A 24,103-nucleotide genomic window follows, 5' to 3' on the forward strand; every position below is an offset into this window, starting at 1 on the left:
AGTTTGGGTGGTGGAGTTTTTAGCTTCATTCTGCAATAATGTGTGGCTCATAACCGCTCAACAAATGGCCATTAATTGAACAAATGAGGGAAAGATAGGGGTAACGCACACATCAAAAAAGAGAACCTTCCATTTTAACTTTCTATGAGGTCGAAAGGAAAAGCAAAATAAGAATAGAGGAAGGGCAAAGCTGTCTATATTCATTTGGAATATGATTTCATGTGTTCTGTATTTGACTCCTTTTTTTGTTTGTTTTGAGGGGTCTCACTCTGTCACCCAGGCTGGGGTGCAGTGGTACAATCTCAGCTCATTGCAACCTCTGCCTCCTGGGCTCAGTTAATTCTCTCACCTCAGCCTCCCAAGTAGCTGGGACTACAAGTGCGCACTACTATGCCAGGCTAATTTTTGTATTTTTTTGTAGAGACAGGGGTCTCACCATGTTGGCCAGGCTGGTCCTGAACTCCTAAGATAAGTGATACACTCGCCTGGGCCTCCCAAAGTGCTGGGCTTACGGGTGTGAGCCACCAGGCCCAGCCTATATTTGACTACATTTGATGCATTCAAAACACATTGGTCAATAATATGGTCTGAATGTGTGTGTGTCTCCCAAATTTATATACTGAAATTTCAACCCCCAAGGTGATGGTATTGGGAGGTGGGACCTTTAAAAACTGATTAAGTCATGAGGACAACTAGAATTAATGCCCTTATAAAAGAGACCACAGAGAGCTATAGCTCACACCTCTATCATGTGGATACACAGGAAGAAGGCACTGTCTATGAACCAGAAAGCAGGTGTTCACCAGATACAGTATCTACTGGCATCTTTATCTTGGATCCCTGGCTCCAGAGCTGTGAGAAATAAATTTCTACTGTTTATAAGCTACCCAGATTATGATACTTTGCAGCCTGAATGGACTAAGACAGTCACAACTACAGATTGGCAAGTGTCATAATTTAAAGGACAAAACTATCAAGAAAACTAGTGGCTGGGCAACTAAGTCATAAAGATGAGCCCCATTTTCATATAACAACTCTACTTTTGGGGTAAATTGGAGAAATTCACTGCCCTTTATATCTCTTGTTGAATTGAGTTACTTCTTTAATGGAATAAATTGTTTCTCTCATATATTATTAGAAATTCTCCTGCATTTTGAATATTTAAGAAGTGGAAAATGTTGTTAATTTAATAGTTTCCAAAAGTGTATGCATTAAACACTGCTTGATGCACTTTTTAATCCTAGTAGTTGTAAGTAGTTATTGGAACAATTATTTCCAACAGTGATGTACCATATTGGTTTCTATTTTCAGTATTGATCTGTTCAAGTTCAAAATCGCTGTTCTGGAATTAGGTTTTATAGGCTGAGGCATTTCTTTCTAGTTAGCAAAGATTCAAGTATCCTGAAAAACAGAAAAATTATCTTCTGTCCATATTTGAGTCTCTGATTTTAGGCTTTCTAGAAATCACCAAAACAATAATTGCTTTACTGAAGAAATAACTCAGACCAATGACAAATGAAACAATTATGCTTTCCAAATAGTTTATTAATCAATGAGTGGAAGAGATCATTTGGAGCTGAGCAGGGATTAAAGGAAAAATAGGCCAAGAGGCTTTTTCCCTTCAAAGAAACAAAACCATTTCATATGTGCATCCATGTCTTAAATATTGAAAAGTAATGGAAGATGCATAAAGATCTATTAAAATACTTTGTTCAGATTAAGTATCACTAGATATTTACTGCTAATGTTTATGAATACTTTGTGGATCTCATGTGCCTTGTAAGGATTTAGCACATTAGATTTCATTTAATCAACACATGAATTTTATAAGATAATGTGATGGTTAATTTTATGTGTCCACTTGACTGGGCCACAGGATGCCCAGACGTTTGTCCAAGTATTATTCTGGGTGTGTCTGTGAGGATGTTTCCGGATGCAATTAACACTTGAAGGAGTGCATTAAGTAAAGCAGATTGCCTTATCTAATGTGGGTACATTTCAGCCAAACAATTGAAGACCTAAATAGAACAAAAATGCTGAGAAAGAGGGAACTGCTAATACCTAACTGCTTGAGCTGGAACCTTGATCTGCTCCAGCCTTCAGAATTGTCACAGATTGCTGTCTATAAATCTTGGAACTTAATTTCTATAATTGCATGATCCTATTCCCTATACTTTCCCTCTCCCGTTCTCTCTCTGTCTGTCTCTCTCTCTCTCTCTCATTAAACCTCACACCTTGACCAGTATGTGATTACACCACCAAAAATTAACTAAACATTTTATATATTTGTTCATTGTTATAAATTTAATTTATTTGTAAATTTTTAGAAATGTAACCCTCCTATGCTAGATTCCTAAGCAAAACACATAGCAAAAGGAGTTATAATATGTCTTTTAATAGAATGTGGCTAAATAATAATAGGAACATCTCTTTGTAAAAATATATCAAACATATTTTAACTATTAGCATTTTAATAAGTTTTTAAAAGTCAAATATCTTAAAGAGCCAATGATAATTTGCATTGCAAAAGCTGATTTTGCATGTTGCAGTTTAGCCACATAATTAAAAATATAAATAGATAAACAAGACAATTATTATTACCACTCAGACAATACGAAATCATGCCTTATAGCTCTGAGAAAGAAGATGAGAAATGATCTGTGTCAGAGCATCTAATCTTTTATCTTGCAATGGCTTTAGCAACATGTTCCTTCTCCTAAGGAAATCTTTGATATTTCTCATTCATTTGAAGCCCAAAACCTGACAGAGAGATGAGCAAAGCCAATGACAACGGATAGTATTCATAAAATATCCCCATGTTTTCCCCTTCACATCAGCCTCTGCATTTAAAAGGATTATTTCCTACAGTATCCATTGATTTATTTCTAGACTCTAGAGTGATATATGATAGTGTGTAATATAAATTGGATTAAGTTATTGAAAATATGTAACCAATTTATTCATTTTAGCCCTTAAATAAACTGAGCATATAACTATTATTCCAGGCTCATATTTCATTTAAAGGTTTATAGTATATAGAATTACTTATCTTTACAAACACAATAAAAGGATTGCCACATTTTCTTTTACTATTATTATTATTATATTTTCAGTTATGGGGTACATGTGCAGAACATGCAGGTTTGTTACATAGGTATACATGTGCCATGATGGTTTGCTGCATCCACCACCCTGTAATCTACATTAGGTATTTCTCCTAATGCTTTCCCTCCCCTAGCTCCCCATCCCACTGATATTCCTCCCTCAACCCTCCACACCCCAGTAGCCCCTGCTGTGTGATGTTCCCCTCCCTTTGTCCATGTGTTCTTATTGTTCAACACCCACTTATGAGTGAGAACATGTGGTGTTTGGTTTTCTGTTCTTGTGTCAGTTTGCTGAGAATGATGGTTTCCAGATTCACCCATGTCCCTGCAAAGGACATGAACTCATCTTTTTTTATGGTTGCATAGTATTTCATGGCATATATGTGCCACATTTTTTTTTAACCAGTCTATCTTTGATGGGCATTTGGGTTGACCCCAAGTCTTTGCTATTGTGAACAGTGCCACAATAAACATATGTGTGCATGTGTCTTTATAACAGAATGATTTATAATCCTTTGTATATAAACCCAGTAATGGGATTGCTGGGTCAAATGTTATTTCTACTTCTAGACCCTCGAGGAATCGCCACACTGTCTTCTACAAATGGTTGAACTAATTTACATTCCCACCAACAGTGTAAAAGTGTTCCTATTTCTCCACATTCTCTCCAACATCTGTTGTCTCCAGATTTTTTTAAATGATTGCCATTTTAACTAGCATGAGATGATATCTCAATGTGGTTTGATTTGCATTTCTCTAATGACCAGTGATGATGAGCTTTTTTTTTCATACATTTGTTGGCTGCATAAATGCCTTCTTTTGAGAAGTGTCTGTTCATATCCTTCACCCACTTTTTGATGGGGTTTTTTTTTTTCTTGTTAATTTATTTAAGTTCTTTGTAGATTCTGGATATTAGCCCTTTGTCAGATGGGTAGATTGCAAAAATTATTTCCCATTGGTATTTTGGTCATGAAGTCCTTGACCATGCCTGTGTCCTAAATGGCATTTCCTAGGTTTTCTTCTAGGATTTTTATGGTGTTAGGTCTTTCGTTTAAATATTTAATCCATCTGGAGCTAATTTTTGTATAAGGTGTAAGTAAGGAAGGAATTGTTTCAGCCTTCTGCATATGGTTAGCCAGTTTTCCCAACACCAATTATTAAATAGGGAATCCTTTCCCCATTGCTTGTTTTTGTCACATTTTCAAGAGAAGCCATAGAGGAGGATTAACTTTTTACATCTGGAAAATTAAATATAGATATGGTTTCCTACTTTATCTTAAAATCCCAGAGTGTTTGGAATGTAGCCATGAAAAAGAATGAGATCATATCCTTTGCAGGGACATGGATGGGGCTGGAGGCCATTATCCTTAGCAAACTAACAAAGGAACAGAAAACCAAAAACCACATGTTCTGACTTACAAGTGGGAGCTAAATTATGTGAACACATGGACACATATTGGAGAGCAGCACATACTAGGGCTTTTGGAGGGTGGAGGGTAGAAGGAGGGAGAGGATTAAGAAAAAACAACTAATGAGTATTAAGGCTTAATAGCTGAGTGATGAAATAAACTGTTTAACAAACCCCATGACACGTTTACCTATGTCACAAACCACATGTATGCCTGAACTTAAAATAAAAGTATATATAAAAGGCTGGGCGTGGTGGCTCACGCCTGTAATCCCAGCACTTTGGGAGACCGAGCTGGGCGGATCACAAGGTCAGAGTTCAAGACCAGCCTGGCCAACATGGTGAAACCCCATATCTATTTAAAAAAAAAAAAAAAAAAAGGCACCAAAAATTAGCTGGGCATGGTGTTTCGAGCCTGTAATCCCAACTGTTTGGAAGCTGAGGCAGGAGAATCATTTGAACATAGGAGGCAGATGTTGCAGTGAGCTGAGATTATGCCACTGCACTGCATCCTGATGACAGAGCAAGACTCCGTCTCAAGGAAAAAAAAAAAAGTATATATAAAACAAGAAACAACAAGTAGCTTTGATAAGGGCAAAAGAAGAACAGAAAATAAGAAGGTTGGTTAAAATCGTGTAGGACTTTCTTCAACCCTAGGTCTCTCCCTTCTTCTCACACAACCAGCCAATGGTTACACTTTACTGACTGTAAAGAAAGACTGAAAGTTTTTTCTGGAAAAGTTGAGACAGAAGAACTCTAAACTAAGTCATAGTGTGTGCATACTGAGGGGCTAACTTATTTGCTCTAAATATGGGAATTTAATGACATTGTGACTAAAGAACAGGGAAACTCTTAATATGCTGTAGTAATTTAACTCCAAGAACATTCATTCAAATGTTCACAGAGGAGTGGAACATTCCTCTCTGAGTACAGTGCCCTTTTCAAAAGAAAACAGAGACTGCAAGCTCCACTATCTTCATGTAAGTCCATTTGTTAATAAGCCCCTCCTGTTTGTACACTAAACATCTAACTGGCTTTTTAGTAACTCATTCTTAAATATAAATTAACATCTAAAAATTTCCTGTTATGGAGAAGTTTTAACATAAGGTAGAAAATTTTTTAAAAAATAGAAAAGCATCAGTAGAAAATAAAACAATACTGGTGGTCTGTGGAGAAAAGGGAACACTAAGACACTGTTGGTGGGAATATAGATTGGTCCAGCCATTATGGAAAACAATACCGAGGATTTTAAATAAGTTATAAATGGAACAATTATGTGACCCAGCAACTCCTCCTCTCGGAATATACTTAAAGAAAATGAAAACACTACCTTGTTAAGATACAACACTCCTTCGTTCATTGCACCATTATTTGCAATAGTCAAGGGATAGAAACCCAAGTGTTCATTCATAAAAAAAAAAAATGCTTAAAGAAACTGTGATATGTATATACAATGGAATACCTATTCAGCTCTAAAAAAGAATGGGATCATGGTATTTGCAACAATGTGGATGGGCCCGTAGGACATTATGATAACTGAAATAAGCCAAACACAGAAAGAAAATATTGCATGTTCTCCTATGTGAAATCTAAAAAAAAATTCAAATATATAAAGACAGAGAAAAAAACAGTGGGTCCCAGGGACATTGTTGGGGATGATGAAATGGGCAGATGTAGGTCAGAGTATACAAAGCAACAGAAATACATACATATATATGTATGTGTATGTGTGTGTGTGTGTGTGTGTGTGTATATGTAAAATATATATGTAAAATATATTTTTATATATGTATTTACAAAATATATACACACATATCTCCATCATATATATACATATATGTATCCCGTCATACCCACATATATATATATATGCTGCATTGTATCTTCTGACTAGCATCTCCCCATTTCATCATATTATATGTTAGTCTGTTCATTATAATTATAGATAATTGTATATTGTTAGGTAATAATATATCATTAGTGAATATAATGAATGAGTCTAGAGAGCTAATGTACAAGATGAGAAATACGGGATAACCAAACTGTACTGTATATGAGATTCATGCCAAATGAGTAGATTTTCATGGATTACCCCCCAAATGACAAAATGTTACATAAAATGTAACATGAAGAAAACAAAAATATTGCTCTTGGGACATAGATACATGATAGCATACATGAAAATTAAAATATATGATTTGGAGTTGAAAGTTAAATGAATCACCCAGAAAGTGAACCACAAGGATGTAATAAAAAAGGAAGTTTCTTAAACATTAATTTAGTAATTAGTCCCCCAAATTAAGAGCTTCTTACCAAAGAAGTTTAAAAGGGAGAGAATTAGAAAAACAAAATTCTTCCAAATGAAGGTCACGATTGTTTAGATGAATATATCCATTCAAGTAAATAGCATAACAATACCCAAAAGACAGAGAAAAGTTCATTTTGTTAAATTTTGTAACACTGAAATATAGTAAATCGCCTAAAGGCAAGCAATGATAAACAAATGAGCACATATAGGTGATCAGAAATCAGAAAAATTATCAGACTTCTCAGCCATCAACTCCAGAAATTATAAAATGGTGTAGGTAAGTATTTAAAATTCTGAAGGAAGTTATTTGCATCTTAGAATTCTATATATACTCAATTACCAATTATAATATAGAATAGAATAATACATTATAGGACTTACCAAATCTCCAAAAATTATAACCTCTTTGTAGTTCACAAAATGACATAGAAAATATGAGTTAGGAAGCAGAACTAAATAGGACAAACTACAAGAGTATTTCCAGGATTGTGATGAAAGTTGATGCCACGTAAAAGATCTCAAACAAAATAAGAGTGACATTCATATATTATGTTCTGGGTATGTCAGTCTTTCTAGGAAATCTGCACTTCTATTGGAATGTTCCAGATTAGTAAGTGCATCGAAAATTAAGCAAAAGAAAATATGAGGGACTTCATAACTTCAGAAAACATAAAATTATAATAGCGAAATAAGTGCAATTATATACTACAGTCACCTGTAAATATTTTTTTACAATGTTAAGACAGAATACATAGCCAGGCACAGTGGCTCACACCTGTAACCCCAGCACTTCGGGAGGAGATATAAAATATAAATAAAAGAGGAGTAAGTGAAGTAACAAAGGCAAAGTGAAGTGGCTTAGGACTGTGCTTATCTCATTCGATATTCTGAAGAAATAATAGACATTGTAATTAATGAGATGATATATAATGGCACAAATAATTCCATATATTATGTTCAGTCACGGTATGGAGATAATAGGTCTTCATATTAAATTAAGGGTTATTTATAAATTAATACAAATATTAAATTTTCAGTAAATGCCACCTATTTATTTGGAAGATGAAGTATTTGGATATTAACAGCAACAAAAAAGTGATCGTGAACCTACTGTTGAACTTAATTTTAACATGGAAGAAATCTTCAGTTGATTTTAACTAGAAACCTAAATTATTTTATAGGTTTAAATATTCTTGATCTATTTTAAAGATAACTGAATCATTTTATATATTCAATATTTGTTTTTCAAATAATTTGAATGTACTTTTTTTCCCTCAGAGTCCACTAAAATTTTTATTCTAGAAAATATTTCATTAAATCTTGTCACTGACTACATAGTAACCATTTTAATTGGTCAAAGGAGTCCTTCACCACATACTTTCTACTGCCTTGCTTATTAATACTGGTGTTTATTGCATGCATCTAGTTTGACATTCACTCATTTCATGTGGATCCCAGCAAAGTGGTTCTATATTCCTTTAATAATCTGCCCTCAGAAGCTAGTCATTTTCTTGACATGTAGAATTCAGGCCTGTTTCTACTTATTTCCCTGCCAATGATTTATAAGGTGATCCCACAATCCTGACCACTGCTGTTTTAGTTTCCAGGTCCTTAAAATTTTCAATACTCATTCTATATTTCCTCTTCTTATAGTTAATCATCTTGGCCCCCAGAAGGGGTTTTTCCTCATGTATGGTCTAGTCAATAATCGTTGAGTAGAAACAGTAGTCATATTAACCTACTTCTTTATTTGACACTGACTACTGGCAAGAGAGGGAAGGAAGTTCTTCCTTCTCCCATCGATTTTACTTTGTGGAGGTGAGGAGGTAGGAAGTGCTGCAGTGAGGTGGAGCACTGAGGTAAAAGCAAGTGTAATAGGAAGCTCAGGGGATATACGCCAGGTTCTAGACAAGAGCCACTTGAAATTTTCACTGGAAATGATTTTGAATTCTGGTCATAAATAATTATTGGAAACTAAATTTCAAACGACACTCAAGTATATTCTCTGACCTTTATCTAATCGTTTGGGAAATCCTATCCTCTACCATAAATGTCTAAGAACCTTTCAGTAAAAAGGTCAGGTGAGTTGAAAAGGCTTATGTAATCGATCCATAGATATTGACATTTGTTTTTGAATTTGGACAAATGTCCGTGGTGGACTTTGGCTCACTGACATATTTGAGTAATCGATTCTTTCAACTAACTCACACTTGAGAGATATTTTTCCACTCCTAGAAAACTTAAGCTGCAGATGTAAATCTTCACTTGTGTACTTTGAATGTTGCTATCAAAACTAAAACAATAATTTTGTCCAGCATCCTAAAGAGAGTTTTAACCTTACCAAGTAAATAAAAGCTTGAAACATAAAGATCAATACATATTTATAGTATACAGTGGAAAAATATGTTTCATCTAGAACTTATCTATCTGTACCAGAGTATAAATAAAATTGGGCAAGCAGGACACTGGGAAATGATGGTGATATTTTGACACCCAAGGCATACATTCATATTTATGTTTGATAAATGGGTTTACTTTTTCCTTATTTAGTACTCAGAGACAGACAACTTTCTTAGGCAATATGCTTTAGTTTATAGCACGTTGGTTTCACCACTGGTTTCTACAAAGTCCTTCTCTGTGCTTGTACAATCATTCATTTTATGTTTTCTGCATATCTTTCTTCCATACCGTTTCCTCCATAGGCTACTATTGCCATATGTTTTTTTTTTATGCTCTTTAAAAAATATATATATTTTTAACTTTAGTAAATGTTAAAATCAACGCTTTTGTCTTGACAATTACTGTCTGTTGTAGGTGTACTATTTCAGCACAAGTTGCATTCATCATGATACCTGTCTTAAATGGGTGAACATGCATCTCCCTAGAATAATGGCATTTATCTACATAAACACAATGATCAAACTGAATAAATTAATAAATTTTTAATGTCATCAATATCTAATTTATACATAAATCCTGTTTTTTCAAAAACGTCTTTTATAATCATTATTGTAAATCAGCATTCAATCTAGTTTTATTAATGTGTCAGATGTTATATCTTACTGATTAATTTTGTTTGGAATAGATTCTGTCATTATTTCCCTATAAATTGATGTTTTAAACAATCAAATCAGTTCATTGGTAGAATACACTATATTCTGTATTTGTCTAATTTATTGTTAATTGTACCCTTCATTCTTCTATGTCCTGTATTTCCTGCAAACAAGAATCAAGTCTAGAGCAGGATTTCTCCCTTGGCTCTATTGACATGTGGGGCACTGCCCTACACATTTGAGGATGTTTAGCAGTACCCATGGTTTCTACCCACTAGAGGCCAGTAGTACCTCTTCAGATGTGACAAACAAAAACATCTTCAGACTTTGCTAAATGACTCCTCAGGACAAAATCACTGTGGTTAAGAACCACTGATTGACAGACTACATTAGACTCAGGTTAACATATTTTTAGTAAGAATATTATGTAAATTATTCATGGAATGCTTCATATTAAGAGAAATCACACCATGTTGTTCAGCTATTACCCATGGTAACTATGATCACTTGGTTATGCCATGGACTGCCACCTTTCTCCAATACAATATTCACTTTGAAATTAGTAAGTCATATGTAGCATAACTCTTTGATTCCTGAATGTATCATTTTCTCCAGAAACTCTTTATCTAATGATTCTGTAATCCATTGATTATCTTTATGTTAATGTATTATAATTGATAGTTGCAAAAGTTATCCTATCAATTTATACTTTTAAGCTACCATTACCCTGCTCCTCCCAGCAGTTTTCCTTAGTTTTTTTCTTTGTCTCTTTTTCTCTCTTTGAGTAACATTATACTCATGAATTAATTTTCTTCGGATGTTATAAATGAATATTGTCTAGTATGGTCTGAACGCTTGTGTCCTGTATGTGAAATCTTAATCCTAGGGTGACGGTGTTAGGAGGTGGGATCTTTGGAAGGTGATTAGGTCTTGAGAGCAGAGTTCTTACAGTTGGTTGAGTATCCTTATAAAAGAGGGCCCACGTGCTAGCTGGCCCTTTCCACCACCTGAAGACACATAGAGAATACATCTGTGAGCCAGAAATCAGACCTTTACTTGAGGCTCAATTTGCCAGTGCCTTAATCTTGGACTTCCAAGCCTCCAGACCTGTGAGAAATAAATTTGTGTTGTTTTAAGCTACCTAGTCTATAGCATGATGTCATAGCAATGTGCATGGACTAAAGCATTTTCTCTTTTCTTCAGATTCTCAAGTTGTCCCAAATTTAATCAGTTGGATCCCTTTAGGCTAGAACTACTCTTCTTATAGTATTTTCCATTAATCTCTGAGTGCTTAATTGTTTTCAGGCACACGTGTATTCTGTGTTCGTCCTGTACTTGCCTTGCTGCTGCACTGACACCAAGCATTTCTTCAAATAGCCCCCTGGCGTATCTTACTGGAGTATTGGGGTGCTGGTCATCTTCACTTTCCTTGCAGAGTAATTGCTGCCATACCCTTACAGAGGACAGGGATTGAACCAGTCACATTTATATTGCTAATTCCTCATTTACATTTACCTTTAAATGTTTATTGCTTACCATTTTTAAAACCTGGATTATAATTTACAAACAGTTTAATGCACATATATTGAGTGATAATTTTTTTTTTTCTGTTTTTGTTTTGTTTTTGAGACACGGTCTCATGTTTTTACTCAGGCTGGAGTGCAGTGGCACAACCATGGCTCACTGCAGCTCCAACCTTCTGGGCTCAAGTGATCCTCTCACCGCAGCTTCCTGAATAGCTGAGACCAAAGGCACATGCCACCACGCCTGACTAAATTTTGTAAGGATAGAGTCTCACCATGTTACCCAGGCTGGTCTAGAATTCCTGGGCTTAAGTGATCTCCATAATTGGGCCTACCAAATTTCTGGGATTACAGGCTTTAGCCACCACACCCTGCCTTGAGTGACAATGGTTGATGTATCATGGAACACACAAGCAACTGTGTAATGCACTCCCTTACCAACGTATGGAAGATTTTTCCATCCAGAAAAATTCTTATACCCCTTCCTGGTCAATTCCTTGCTTTAAAGATAGCATATATTAATGCTGTCAGTTCTAGAACTTTGTATGCCATAAAATTCTATTGTGTCAGCCTCGTTTTGTTCATCAAATTGTTTTTGGATTTATTCATAGTTTCTCATCTATTAATTGTTTGTTGTCTTTTATTTAGTAACAATAGACTACTACTCCATTGTATGAATATACTGAAATTTACCTATTCTGTTCATAAACATTTGTTTCATTTTTTCTATATTTTTACTACAAAGCTGTTAATATATTCTTATGTAATTATTTTTGTAGTTATATTTTTATTAATCATGGGAGTGGGATTTATTTCTCTAGGAATAGAATTACTGTTTCATAATGTAGCTGTAAATTTTTTACCTTTAGAAAACTGGCAAACACTTTTCTAATGTGATTGTCCCATTTTCTTAACATTTTTAAAATTTGTGTCTCTTTTAAGTTTGTTTCCTAATAATGGTAGCGTATTTGGTTGTTTGCTTTATTTTAAAATATACATAGAATTCTCACAGACTTATAACAGTATTATTATACATAATAGCCCTTTAAAGTGACTCTTAAGGTTTCTGTGAGATCCTTTTTGTTCTGAACATTTATCCCACTAGATGTTAAATTAGAGCTCTGTGTGCAAAAGTCACTTAAAAAACTATATTCTGTGGTTATGTAATCAAATTGATATATAGTTACTTCATATGTATCCAGTATTGGGGTTTCTTATTTCCTTCTTTTTCTGATTTGATTTCTGCTGGAGAATGTCATTACAGTTTCTCTTTTCCATGTGGTGATTTTATGCGAAATATTTCCAGGAGCTGCAGAGCTCGATTCTCATTTTGTTTTCTACTTCTAGTAGCTTTGTATAGATGTCGCATTTCTTTTTCTGTGAAAAAGTGTGTATTGGTTTGCTCAGGCTATATTGCATACCAGGAGGCTTAAACAGCAGACATTATTTTCTCACAGTTCTGGAGGCTGGAAGTCCGTGATCAAGGTGCTGGTAAAATCAACCTCTCGTGAGGTCACTTTTCCGGGCTTGTAGATGGTTACCTTCTCACTGTGTCCTTACATGGTCTTTCCTCTGTGCTAACTTGGAGAGAGGGATCTCTGGTGCTTCTTCCTTTTCTTGTAAGTACATCAGTTCCATTGGATTAAGGCCCCACCCTAATGTATCCTCTTAACCTTTAATCTCTATTTATAGGACCTATCTCTAAATACTCTCACACTGGGGATAAGACTTCTAAATACAAATATTGGGGGGAACACAATTCAGTCCATAACAATTGGGTAGGATTATCCTGGGATAGCAAGAATAAGTGATAACAAGTGGGTTCTATGGGGGAAAGTGGAATAATAAAACATTATGAGTTGTATACTTAATTTCTTAGTTCTAGCGTACCCTCTTGTTGATATAGTGAAGGCACCCTTTTTTAAATGAAAGCTTTTGGGTAGGGGGATGGAAATCAATCTGTCTTATGATTCTTTGATAATTCCCTTAATATCAACTTCTTGCTTTCCTACTGTCCTTTTCCAGGAAGTTTCTAAATGACATCCCTGCTTTCCAAGGTACCCCTTGCCTTCTAGAGTGCTACCCCTGACCTCACATAACCTGAAAATAATTACCCTTGTACTTTCTAATCTCCTTTATTACATTTCTGATAGTAGTTTATGTTCTGGCTATCCAAGTTTGAGGCCTATTCTCAGTATTTTCCTACCTAAGCTGATGAGGCTACACACCTATGGAGGGCATCCACCCTAGTGTATGTTTTCTCTTCTGCACCATCGCATCTAACTGCTCTCACATCGTCTCCGAAGAAGGCTCTGCTCCTCTCGGACATTAATTGCACCTCTTATGAATCAGTCAAGTTTCTATAAGTCTGTTTATTATGTTTACAGGTTTGCAGCTACCGGTGATTTTATGTTTTTCTCATTTTGATCTTTGGAGGCTGGATTGAGAGGCTGAGATTTAGTCTGTGTTCATGTTTTAAACTATGCATTATTCAAAAAATACTATTTCTTAGACATAGATAGTCATCGATTTTGTATTGATTGCAAAAAAGTTACTCTAAGAAACTTATTTATTTGGATATTAAAAAACAGACATCTAAATAAGTCATAGGTCAAAGAAAGATATTAAATGTAATTTAAGATTGAAATACAAAAACATCGAAATCTTGAGAGATACTGCAAAGCTTAAAAATATGTATAATATCAATACCTGTATAAGGAAATAGTTGTATCTGGCATTAGAAAATGCCCCTCATATCTCAATTACAGTAAGTGTAATTAATTCAGAACCCAGATGCTACGTTCTGAAACTAGGAGATGAGATGTCGCTTTCTACAGGCTACTCCCAGCCTAACACTGGGCTCTCTGTTCCTGAGAGGTGTTCCAGTGATGTTCCTCTGGCCACTGACTTGACTCAAAACTCTTTGAATGCCTTGCCTAAATTTCCTTAGACTGCACTGAGGTCTCAGAGGCTTTAAAGCATCCTCTCTTCTTTCCTTCTTCTCCCTCACTAAAAGCCAGTCTTGTATCATAGTTTGACCATTGCCTACCTCTCCCGTCTTGCTTTCCATTTTTTCTTATAGGCAATTTCCCTAATAAATGTATTATATTTTTAATATCATTGTAGGATTGCTTCTTGAAGTATCCAGAATAACAAAAATAATAAGACAACAAAAGCAAATAAGCTAATATTCTACTTTAAAAGTTAAAAAAAGTGGCAGAAGAAAAACAAAGTATAGAAAGAGGAAAAAAATGAGAATACTAGGAATTGATCAAATAAATTTTTTAACACTTTAATAGAGAAAGAAAAGCCAAAAGTTAATTCTTTGAAAAAAAAAAAAAACTAATTGAGAAGATATAATTAGAAATTACTAGAATAAAAAATAGACATAGCTTTAGATAAGGCAGAGATTTACACATATAAGGAAACACCATGAAGAGATACTGCTAATAAAAATAAAACCTTACATGAAATGAATGATTGACCAGAAAAGTATAGCTTACCCAATGTGGCCCTTTAGAAATAGAAAGCCTGAACGGATTTATAACAGTAAGTAACTAAATTAAAATATAATAAATGAAATCTCTTCTTGCAATAAAACTCCAGGATCAGAAAGGTTTATGCTTAAGCTGTACCATTTAGGGTAGATAGCTCCAATTTTTTAGAACATCTTCCAGAGAAGAGAAAAGCAGAAAAACTTTCCAACTTTTTCCAGTGTGTTATCTTAACCCTCATACTGTACCCAAACAAAGATAATACAAGAAAGGAAAGTGACAGTTAATTTCACAGATATATTTAGTAGCAAAATTATTCAAGTGCAAGTAATATTAATTTAAATCTAGTTAATTAAAAATTGCTTTGTCACAGAATTGGAAGACATAGTATTCGAACATCTATTATGCAAATAATCACACTAAAAAGACTAAAAGCAAAAATCAGTTGCCTGGTTATCTTCAATGTTATTTAAAAAGCATTTGCCAAAACTAAATTTATGCTTATGGGGAAAAACACTTCAGCACAATAGCAATTAAACTGGACTGTGAAAACCTGATATCAAGTAGCAACATTTTAGAGCAAATGTTTAATTTAATAATGATTGGAAGCAGGCTATCACTTAATTTAATATTGTACTTCAGGTCCCAGCCACTTAACAAAAGAAGACAAATAAATACAATTATAAGAGTTGGAAAGATACAAAATTGCAATGACCAAAAATGACATAATTATCTATTTACAAAACACAAAATAATCTATAAGATGTATTTCATGAGAGTTTGAAGATATTGCTGAATATAGGATGAATTTTGTGTGTATACACCAGCAAAAAATGTATATCTATCTATATGTATTGATATTATCAATATCTATAGATATATAGATATAGATAATCTGTATCTATAGATAAATCTATTGACAGATAACCTGAATAAATAATATCAGCCCAGAATCAAAGTTACACACTTATAGGCAGTTGATCTATCACCAGAGTTGTCATTATAACTCAGTGCTGAATAGAGAAGCCAATAAAAAGTGCTGACTTTAAAGATTAATAAAAAAGAATTAGCTTGCCCAATTATAATATTAATCTTCTTTATAGGTGATCAAATTTTAATGCCAATGCATGTGCAATTCTGGTTTAACAAAAAATACTGATTATTATTCTTCCTACTGTGTGTGTGTGTGTGTGTGTGTGCGCACGCGCGCGTGTTTTCAAACAGTTCATCAATATATCTGTTTTGGCAAATTCAGCTTCCCCCAAAAAACCCAGATACTAGAACAGCAACATATATAAAACATAAAATGGTTATGCTAAATCATTCTTAGCACAGATGCAGGAAGAAAGACGATGATTTAAAAGGGGTGCTCATTAGCACTTTTGCCATGCTTTTATTCTTTCTTTGTGCATTATTCTCTAGTTCTGATTCATTTTGCCATCTCTTTCCCACTATTTTCATATATCTTTCCCACTATTTTCCTCCTGTATATTATATATAAACATTTTTCTTCTTTACAACTCAATGTTAATAATTGAAGCTAATCTGCTATTTTATCTGAACCATCAGAGTATCTACAAATAACGCTTTTTAATTCCTTAAAGAAAACAAATATATGTATTAACACAAAGCTTGTTTTAGGCAGTGTCAGCAGGTTTCATGTTTCTGGGATACTGAGATCGATTGAAATCCTTGAGCACACCCATTTGGCAACTTTGGTGCCAAGATAGTTTGTCTACTTTTAAAATTACTTCTAGGAGATATTTTGAAACAGGGTGTTTACCTCCCATGCTTAATTATAATTCCCTTATAATATATTCATTTTTCTAATGAAGATCTTGTTAAGTATTGTGTGTTTGCATATTTCTTCCTAATAATAGAACACACTTGAGAGTGTAGTTAGTGCCTGGTAAAATTAATTCCCATTTTAGAGGATTTCTATAAACCCCAGTTTTCTCTTTTTTTACCATCTCTATTGTGTTTTACTTATCAAATTTGGTAAGTACTCATCTTGTAAAGTTTCACAATTTCTTGATTTTATAAGAAATCCACTGTAGCAGATCAATGTTTGGCATGGGAGTTAAAGAAGAGCATCTTTTCCTGTTTTGGTTTTAGGTCACGGCTTTTCTCTGGTTGTGAATACATTCATAAAACATTTCTCATTTTGCAGGGATAACAGTAACATGTTTATTTGTATGTTTTGTTTTAATAATTCCTAAGATATGTATAGATGATTATTAACTTCTAATTGAGAGGGAGAAAATATTGAGGTATTAATACTATAAGACCATTAGGAACTTTTGAGGCAGTGCATGGTTGTTGTGAAATCCAGGGTCCAAAGCATACGAGTTGCTACTTGTGAGGTTTGTAAGTTTTCTCTATCAGAACATAATCAAAGTCTTTACAAATGCATTTTCACTTGTCATTCTAGTATGTACTGACTTACTTAGAAATAGATGCATCTTTAAAAAATGCTTACATTGCTTTTGTTTCATGTTTAATCTGAAACAGCATTTTGGCCACTCTCTACTTTTATATTTAACTTTGGCACACATTTTCTTTTAAACTAGTGAGAGAATTTTATGTTTAGAAATTCTTCAAGTATTTAATATAAAATTAAAGTAACTAAAATATATGTGACATTACACATCACTAAAATCATCCATTGCACTGTTGACTTTTGGTCAAAAAGTGACTAAGCTGTCATTAGGCTGTATTTAACTGTGGACAGATTGGAATTAGGCTTTCATTTAGGAAGGAAGAATTGCTTCCATCCAATTCTTATTTGTGAGTCTAAGACATAGTTAGAGGAAGACTGTTAAAAGATGCGAGGGGTGATGTGGATAATATGGACTCATTTAAAATGAAGTTGCCAGACTTTTGAATGTGATTCTACAGAAATTGCTTCTCTTGTGAACTAATTCGCCAGAACAAAGACGAAGAAAAACCCAGAAGATATAAAACCAAAACCAAACCATAAATGAAACTTTGCTATAATGCAATGCAGTGGATTTGGAATATGGTAGTTGCTATTGCAAGAGGACAGGCATCCTTTTTCCTGGTGTCTGTCAGCGTGGTATTGCTGGAATGAGCTCAGGAATAGAACTAGAGGGGATCTTTAGGTGAACCATGGCTTGGACTCCTTGCCCAACTGGAAAATTTCTTCTACTCTCGGAACCCCAGCTCCCTCGTGTGTATGTAGCACAGCCAAATGATCTGTGGAATCCTTGTAAGAATAGGAAATCATCTATATAGTTGTTTGTCCTGGATACCTTAGGGCCTCAGCAAAGGGTGATAATTTCTTGCTGGTAGGAATCAGAAAAGCTTTCTGTCATTTCCTTCTTTCTTCCAAAATCACAGTATGTATAATGAGGTTTTATGGCTAACTTGTCTGAAATCAAAATTCTGAGTATTTGAAGTCAATTACTGGAACATCCACAGTTATTTTAGATGACTCTTCACTGGCCTGCAAAGTGGCATATAGTGTGTTCTTTTGAGAGTTTTCTCGGTTGTTTAGAGCCATTTACAAAATGATTGTCATCTTGATAAAACTTGAGGAAAATGTTAATACACTATTTTGTATTTTAAGTGGCTGTTGATATGTTCTCTCCTATAGAAAACAAATTGATGACTTAAGAGTTGAATTTGAGTTTACTCGGAAGTTTAATTCCAACTCAACTTGAATTTAAGTTGAATTTGGAAGTTTAATAAATATTTTCCCTAAATGATTTCGTTTCTCCCTCATAACACTAGGTTGTAAGAAAGAGTTTTCTCATGTTATAAAAAAGAAAAATGGAGGCTATCAGACTAAAAGGAGAATTGGGAGTCATTTGTATGTTATTTTATTAAAAATCCTCTCTGCCTCACGTGTTCACTACCACAAATTGCAAAGCAGCTATGACAATAGCAGTAGGAGTTCACAGCCAATGTATGGAGAAATCCTTTGGTGTTAGGTCATGGTAAGTCAAATAACTGGCTTTTTTAGAGTGCTATCTTGATTTTGCTCTGTGTCTAATTGTTGTCATTGAAATATAGAAAGACTTTTTTTCCTGGAGACTATCATTATCTGCTTTCTCTTTCACTTAACAGTTATTTAGGGAGCAAACATAGAGTGTGTGTCTGGTGCTGGGCTTATGAACAAAATGACAAACCTGGTTTTATAACGCTTATGTTCTAGTTGTAATGATTACAATTTTTAAGTCTTTTCAACAATATCAAGCAATGACAGCTGAAGAATGAGTAAATAGCTACGTTTAGAAAATGATCCAATATTTTATCCTTAGGAATAGTCACAATATTACCATTTTTACAAGCAACTCAAGTGATTCTGATATTCACACTGATTTTTCAGAACCAGTGTGTTTGTCCAATTTTCTTTTATGCTATGTTCTCCCCAAATCCTAACTTCCATAACTGGGCAGACTCTTTTGGGTCTTGCAATGTTCAAACATATTTCCTGCTTCCTGTGCTTGGGACACTCTGGGCCTGACTATGCTTTTCTGTTTTGTTAAACTATAAGTTGCAACTTAAATATCATTTCTTCAAATGACCTTCTCCTTTTACCTGATTTATTGCAGGCCTTTCTATGGCACTCAGAATTTTTTTCCTTCATAAAATGATGACCAATTTTACTCATATTCTATTTGTATTTTTAAAGTCATATATTCAGTTTCTCTTTGCTTTCTGATAAACATGCTCAATAAACATTCAGTAAATGTAGTGTTGGATATTTATGTACTTTTTCTCAATGATTAATAAGTAAAGAAATAGATGTCATTAAGTGAACAAATATTTTAGTGACTGTACTTTTACATTACAGAGAATGTACTTTTACATTAAAATTTTCAGAAAACATGTTTCAGTAATGTCTGTGTTATCTGGAATTCATTTAACACTAGAACACACTATTGGTTAAAATTCACAGTTGAAATACGATTAAAATATTTTAGGATTTTCTCTTGATCATCAGAAGTGAAGCAATGGAATTCTATTTCCATTTGATAAAATTATTATTTTTATTATAAACTCTGAAAGCTTAAAATATCTTATTTTTCCTTTATCATTTTAATGCTCATACAATTAAATGCGTTTTAAGTTAGTGGATTTTCATATGATTCTTGTAGAAGAGTGATCTGATAAGAAACAGTGTTACAAAATAAAAACTAAAACTTAGAATTTTTACAATGTTCTAATTTTTATAGGAATTTTAATTTTTAATGTATATTATACACGTTTATCAAATACTTTGTATGTTTTGATAAATCTACAAAAAGTGAAACATCATAAGGCATTATTTAAGCTTTGTTGTTGCTACTGCTAAAATCATTACTTAAAAAAAAAAAAAAAAAACCCTTTGGGAGGCCGAGGCAGGAGGATCATGAGGTCAAGAGATCAAAACCATCCTGGTCAACATGGTGAAACCCCGTCTCTACTGAAAATACACAAATTACCTGGGCATGGTGGGGCACACTTGTAATCCCAGCTACTCGGGAGACTGAGGCAGGAGAATTGCTTGAACCCAGGAAGTGGAGGCTGTGGTGAGCCAAGATCGCGCCATTGCCCTCCAGCGAAACTCCATCTCAAAATAAAAAAAAAACTTTAATATTTAAAGTTTTTTTATTCAGACCATTTATTACTTATTTAAAACCTTGGTTCTACTTGTTATCTGTTAGTTAATATTAAATCAATTTATTTAATATTTAAAAAAAATCCAGCAAGTTTACAAAGACTTGTCACAACATAATGTTTGTCCTTGCCCAAAAATACATCTGCTCTCCTTATATTAATTTTTCATTACTAAGTTGCTGCCTTTTTGTTGCAACTTTATTATTTTTATTCTGATAAGTGATGCAATAATAAAAAACTTTAATTATTAATCTTAACAATGAAAGTAATGCCATCTTCTAAATTAAATTGTGATATAATATTTTCATCTCATATCCCCAAACAAGTACCCCAAATGTCAAACTATGTCATCTAATATTTGAACCTTAGTATATTATATTTAATTGGTAAATGAGGTCTAGTGCCAAGAATGTAATTTTGGTTTCCTACATTTTGGAAGCCAGAGCATCTCTTAGATTTGGGAACAGAACATTTTCTACAATAATGGTACAATTATATATATATGAAAAAGCAGTTTTTAGGCTTTTATATAATAATTTATTATGATATAAAGGATATTATTGAAGTCTAACATTTTTATAAATGTTGACTAAGTTGGTGGTTCTTTAGGATTTAATATGTCATAGCAACATACGTTAAAACAGTATATTATAAATTACGTTGCAATCAAGCCACTTAAAATTAACAATGTAAAAACAAGTAATTTAGAATTTTTATCCTTTTGAGATAGTTTTATAATGCCTCATACTTTAATCATCCTAAATAGACTGCAAGGAATTTTGAATAGTTGACACTATTCCGTCCTTACAATATCACAAATATGCCATTTGTGTTCTTGTATTTTGGTATTATATGTATGGTGTTACTAATTTTGCAAGTAAGGAAAGTCAATAACATAATAAATGTCTTTTCCAGAATTAGACAATGAGTAAGTGGTGGAACCAGGACTAGATTCTAAAATATTTTGTACTGTAAAGAGTTATTCCACTGTATAGATTTATGCCATAAATTACATTGGCATCTCGATATCCATATGCCCAAATTTATGAAAGAAACACACATTTAAAAAAAAATTATTACCACAGTGTTTCTCCTTTAAACAGTACATTGTTACACAAAGTGCTTTCTAATTACTTTGATTAATTTCACTTCTCACAAACCTTGTCAGATTAGATAATAAATTGTCCACATTGGGGTGGTTGAATTTACCTAAGTTAATACAGAAAATGAATGGTGAAGTCAGATTAGAATATACAGCTCAGGATTAGAATTTAGAGCAAAAAAGCCAATAATCACTTCTACTTACAATGTCCACCAAAAAAAAAATCATAGCAGACAATTATAATTGCACCTCATAATAATGAGCATTTAGATATAATAAAATTGTAGAAAATAAAGACATTTTATATTGCCTCTTTACAACATAAAAATGTTAAAATAATAAAAATTGACAATGATGGTTTCCAGATTCATCCATGTCCCTGCAAAGGACGTGGGACTGCATGTTCTCACTCATAAGTGGGTGTTGAACAATGAGAACACATGGACACAGGGAAGGGAACTTCACACACTAGTGTCTGTTGGGGGTGGGGGGCTAATGGAGGGATAGCAGGGGTGGGGAGATTGTGGAGAGAGAACATTAGGAGAAATACCTAATGTAGGTGATGGGGGATGGAGGCAGCAAACCACCATGGCATGTTTATACCTATGTTACAATCCTGAAAGATCTGCACATGTACCCCAGAACTAAAAGTATAATAATTAAAAAAAAAAACTGACCAAGGGAGATATTAAAATTATCTTAAATCAGAATTTCCAGAGTAGGCTTGTGGACATTGGTAGCTATAAAAATCTCCTCATGTTGATATACCATGCTGCCTTTGTTGAGAATGATGGGAAAAGGGCAGAGATTGACAAAACTTCAGTGTAAAGGACCACAAAGTGAATATTTTGGGCTTCACAACCTATGATCTCTCTCTCAGCCTCTTAGCCATTGTGTGTGAAGGAAATTATAGGCAAAGTGTGAAAAAATGAGCACGGCTCTGTCCCAATACAATTTAATTTGTGGTACTGATATTTGAATTATATAATAATTTTATATTGAAAATGTTTCCATGTAAAATTTTAAAATATAAAATTATAAATTATATGTATCTTTCAATTACCTTTTGCATTATTTTTTGGCAACTGCAAATGTTGCATAGATAGATAGATAGATAGATAGATAGATAGATAGATACATCACCTATCTATTCCCTAGATAAATAAATGAAAGGATAAATAAATGAAATATATCCAATCAAAATTGCCCACGAGATAGTTTTGTGTCTTCTCCACTGAGAATGTTCATCAGTTGAGATTGGAAATTAATGTTCCCAAGAGCAGCAGTTTTTCACTTGACACATTTATTTGAAAAATATGGTCCATATGGTTATAGAGATAGTTACATGAACCAAGAGGAAAAGTATATTTATCTATGATTTGGCCTAATCTTAGGACTTTTGTATTGTTCTCAAGTTTTCAAACAAATAGAAGTTTCTTTTAAAAAGTCTATCAATGGACATATTCACGAACCTTTCTTAATGGGAGCCTGTTTGAGGGTTGCATTATCTTTCGGTAATTGCAAATGCTGCATGTTGCTTTTTGTGTGTGTTTTCTGTGTGTAGCTAGAGAGATTGCAGGCTGAAAATACCTTGGAGTGGGACAAGAGGGAAATACTTGAAACAGAAAAGCAGGGACTGGAGAGAGAAAATAGAAGACTGAAGATCCAGGTGAAAGAAATGGAAGAGCTCTTGGATAAGAAAAATAGATTAAGTGCAAACTCTCAAGGTCCTGATTTCAAGATGTCACAAATTGATCTGCAAGAAAAAAACCAGGTATGGGTGCTCCTTGGAGCACATTTTCACTGTCTAGTCTCACTCTGATGCCTATGCAGAGTCTGTCTTCAATTTTATGCACCTCCGCATCTGGCTATTTCCTTCTGTGCTAACTAATACCTGATACCCCTTGCTCTTTTGTCCACTGGGATGTAAAATAATGTTGATCATGCATCTGAAACAAAGTGTGTCAAATGTTAAAATATGACAAATCTTCAGACGGTTTCAAGATTTCCTAAAGGAAGAAAAATGAGGTAAAAAAATGGACCTTTCTGCTTTTTGTCCCTATTAGAGCTTTGTCTCAGTATTTTCTAAGCTATTGATCTTATTTCCAATAAAGAGTTTTTCATTAATTCAAGCAACTATACAATAAGCATTTGCTGCTAGCTAAGGTAAGAATCTGCATAAACATTTACATTTAGCTGAAGCTCACTGTTTTCTGGTTCTTTTTTAGTAAGTCTCAGAACAATTATTTTTGAGCTAATTAAATGCATCGTTTTTCAAATACATTTTCCAGCCTATGATATAAATCTTGAAACCAGGATAAAATTCAGAATTTGCATTTGGGAAATTTAATTTTGGATGTGTTTTATCCCCAAGCCAGTAGATATAGTTTGTGCTATAGATCAACATTTTTTTGATAGTTTACAGATTTTTAAATGTGCTTTTAATGGCAGTCTTATAGTTGTAATTTGTGTGGTTGGTGCCAATA

The 24,103-nt window shown here is 33.8% G+C and overlaps 1 protein-coding gene across 9 annotated transcripts in view; it reads left to right on the forward strand.

The window, feature by feature from the left end:
- Positions 1-24,103, forward strand: part of CCDC102B (coiled-coil domain containing 102B) — a 391,327-nt gene that overhangs the window by 171,298 nt on the left and 195,926 nt on the right. For 8 of the 9 annotated variants that reach the window (XM_032293715.1, XM_032293716.1, XM_032293714.1 and 5 more), the window contains one exon: positions 23,182-23,391. The exons of the other annotated variant lie outside the window; for it this stretch is intronic. In XM_032293715.1, the coding sequence (XP_032149606.1) occupies positions 23,182-23,391 (210 nt within the window). The remainder of the gene's footprint in view (positions 1-23,181; positions 23,392-24,103) is intronic. 9 annotated transcript variants of the gene reach the window in all.

This window comes from Sapajus apella, unplaced genomic scaffold, assembly GCF_009761245.1.
Source record: "Sapajus apella isolate SASKATOON/1434 unplaced genomic scaffold, GSC_monkey_1.0 scaffold30, whole genome shotgun sequence".
NCBI classification, from domain to species: domain Eukaryota; kingdom Metazoa; phylum Chordata; class Mammalia; order Primates; family Cebidae; genus Sapajus; species Sapajus apella.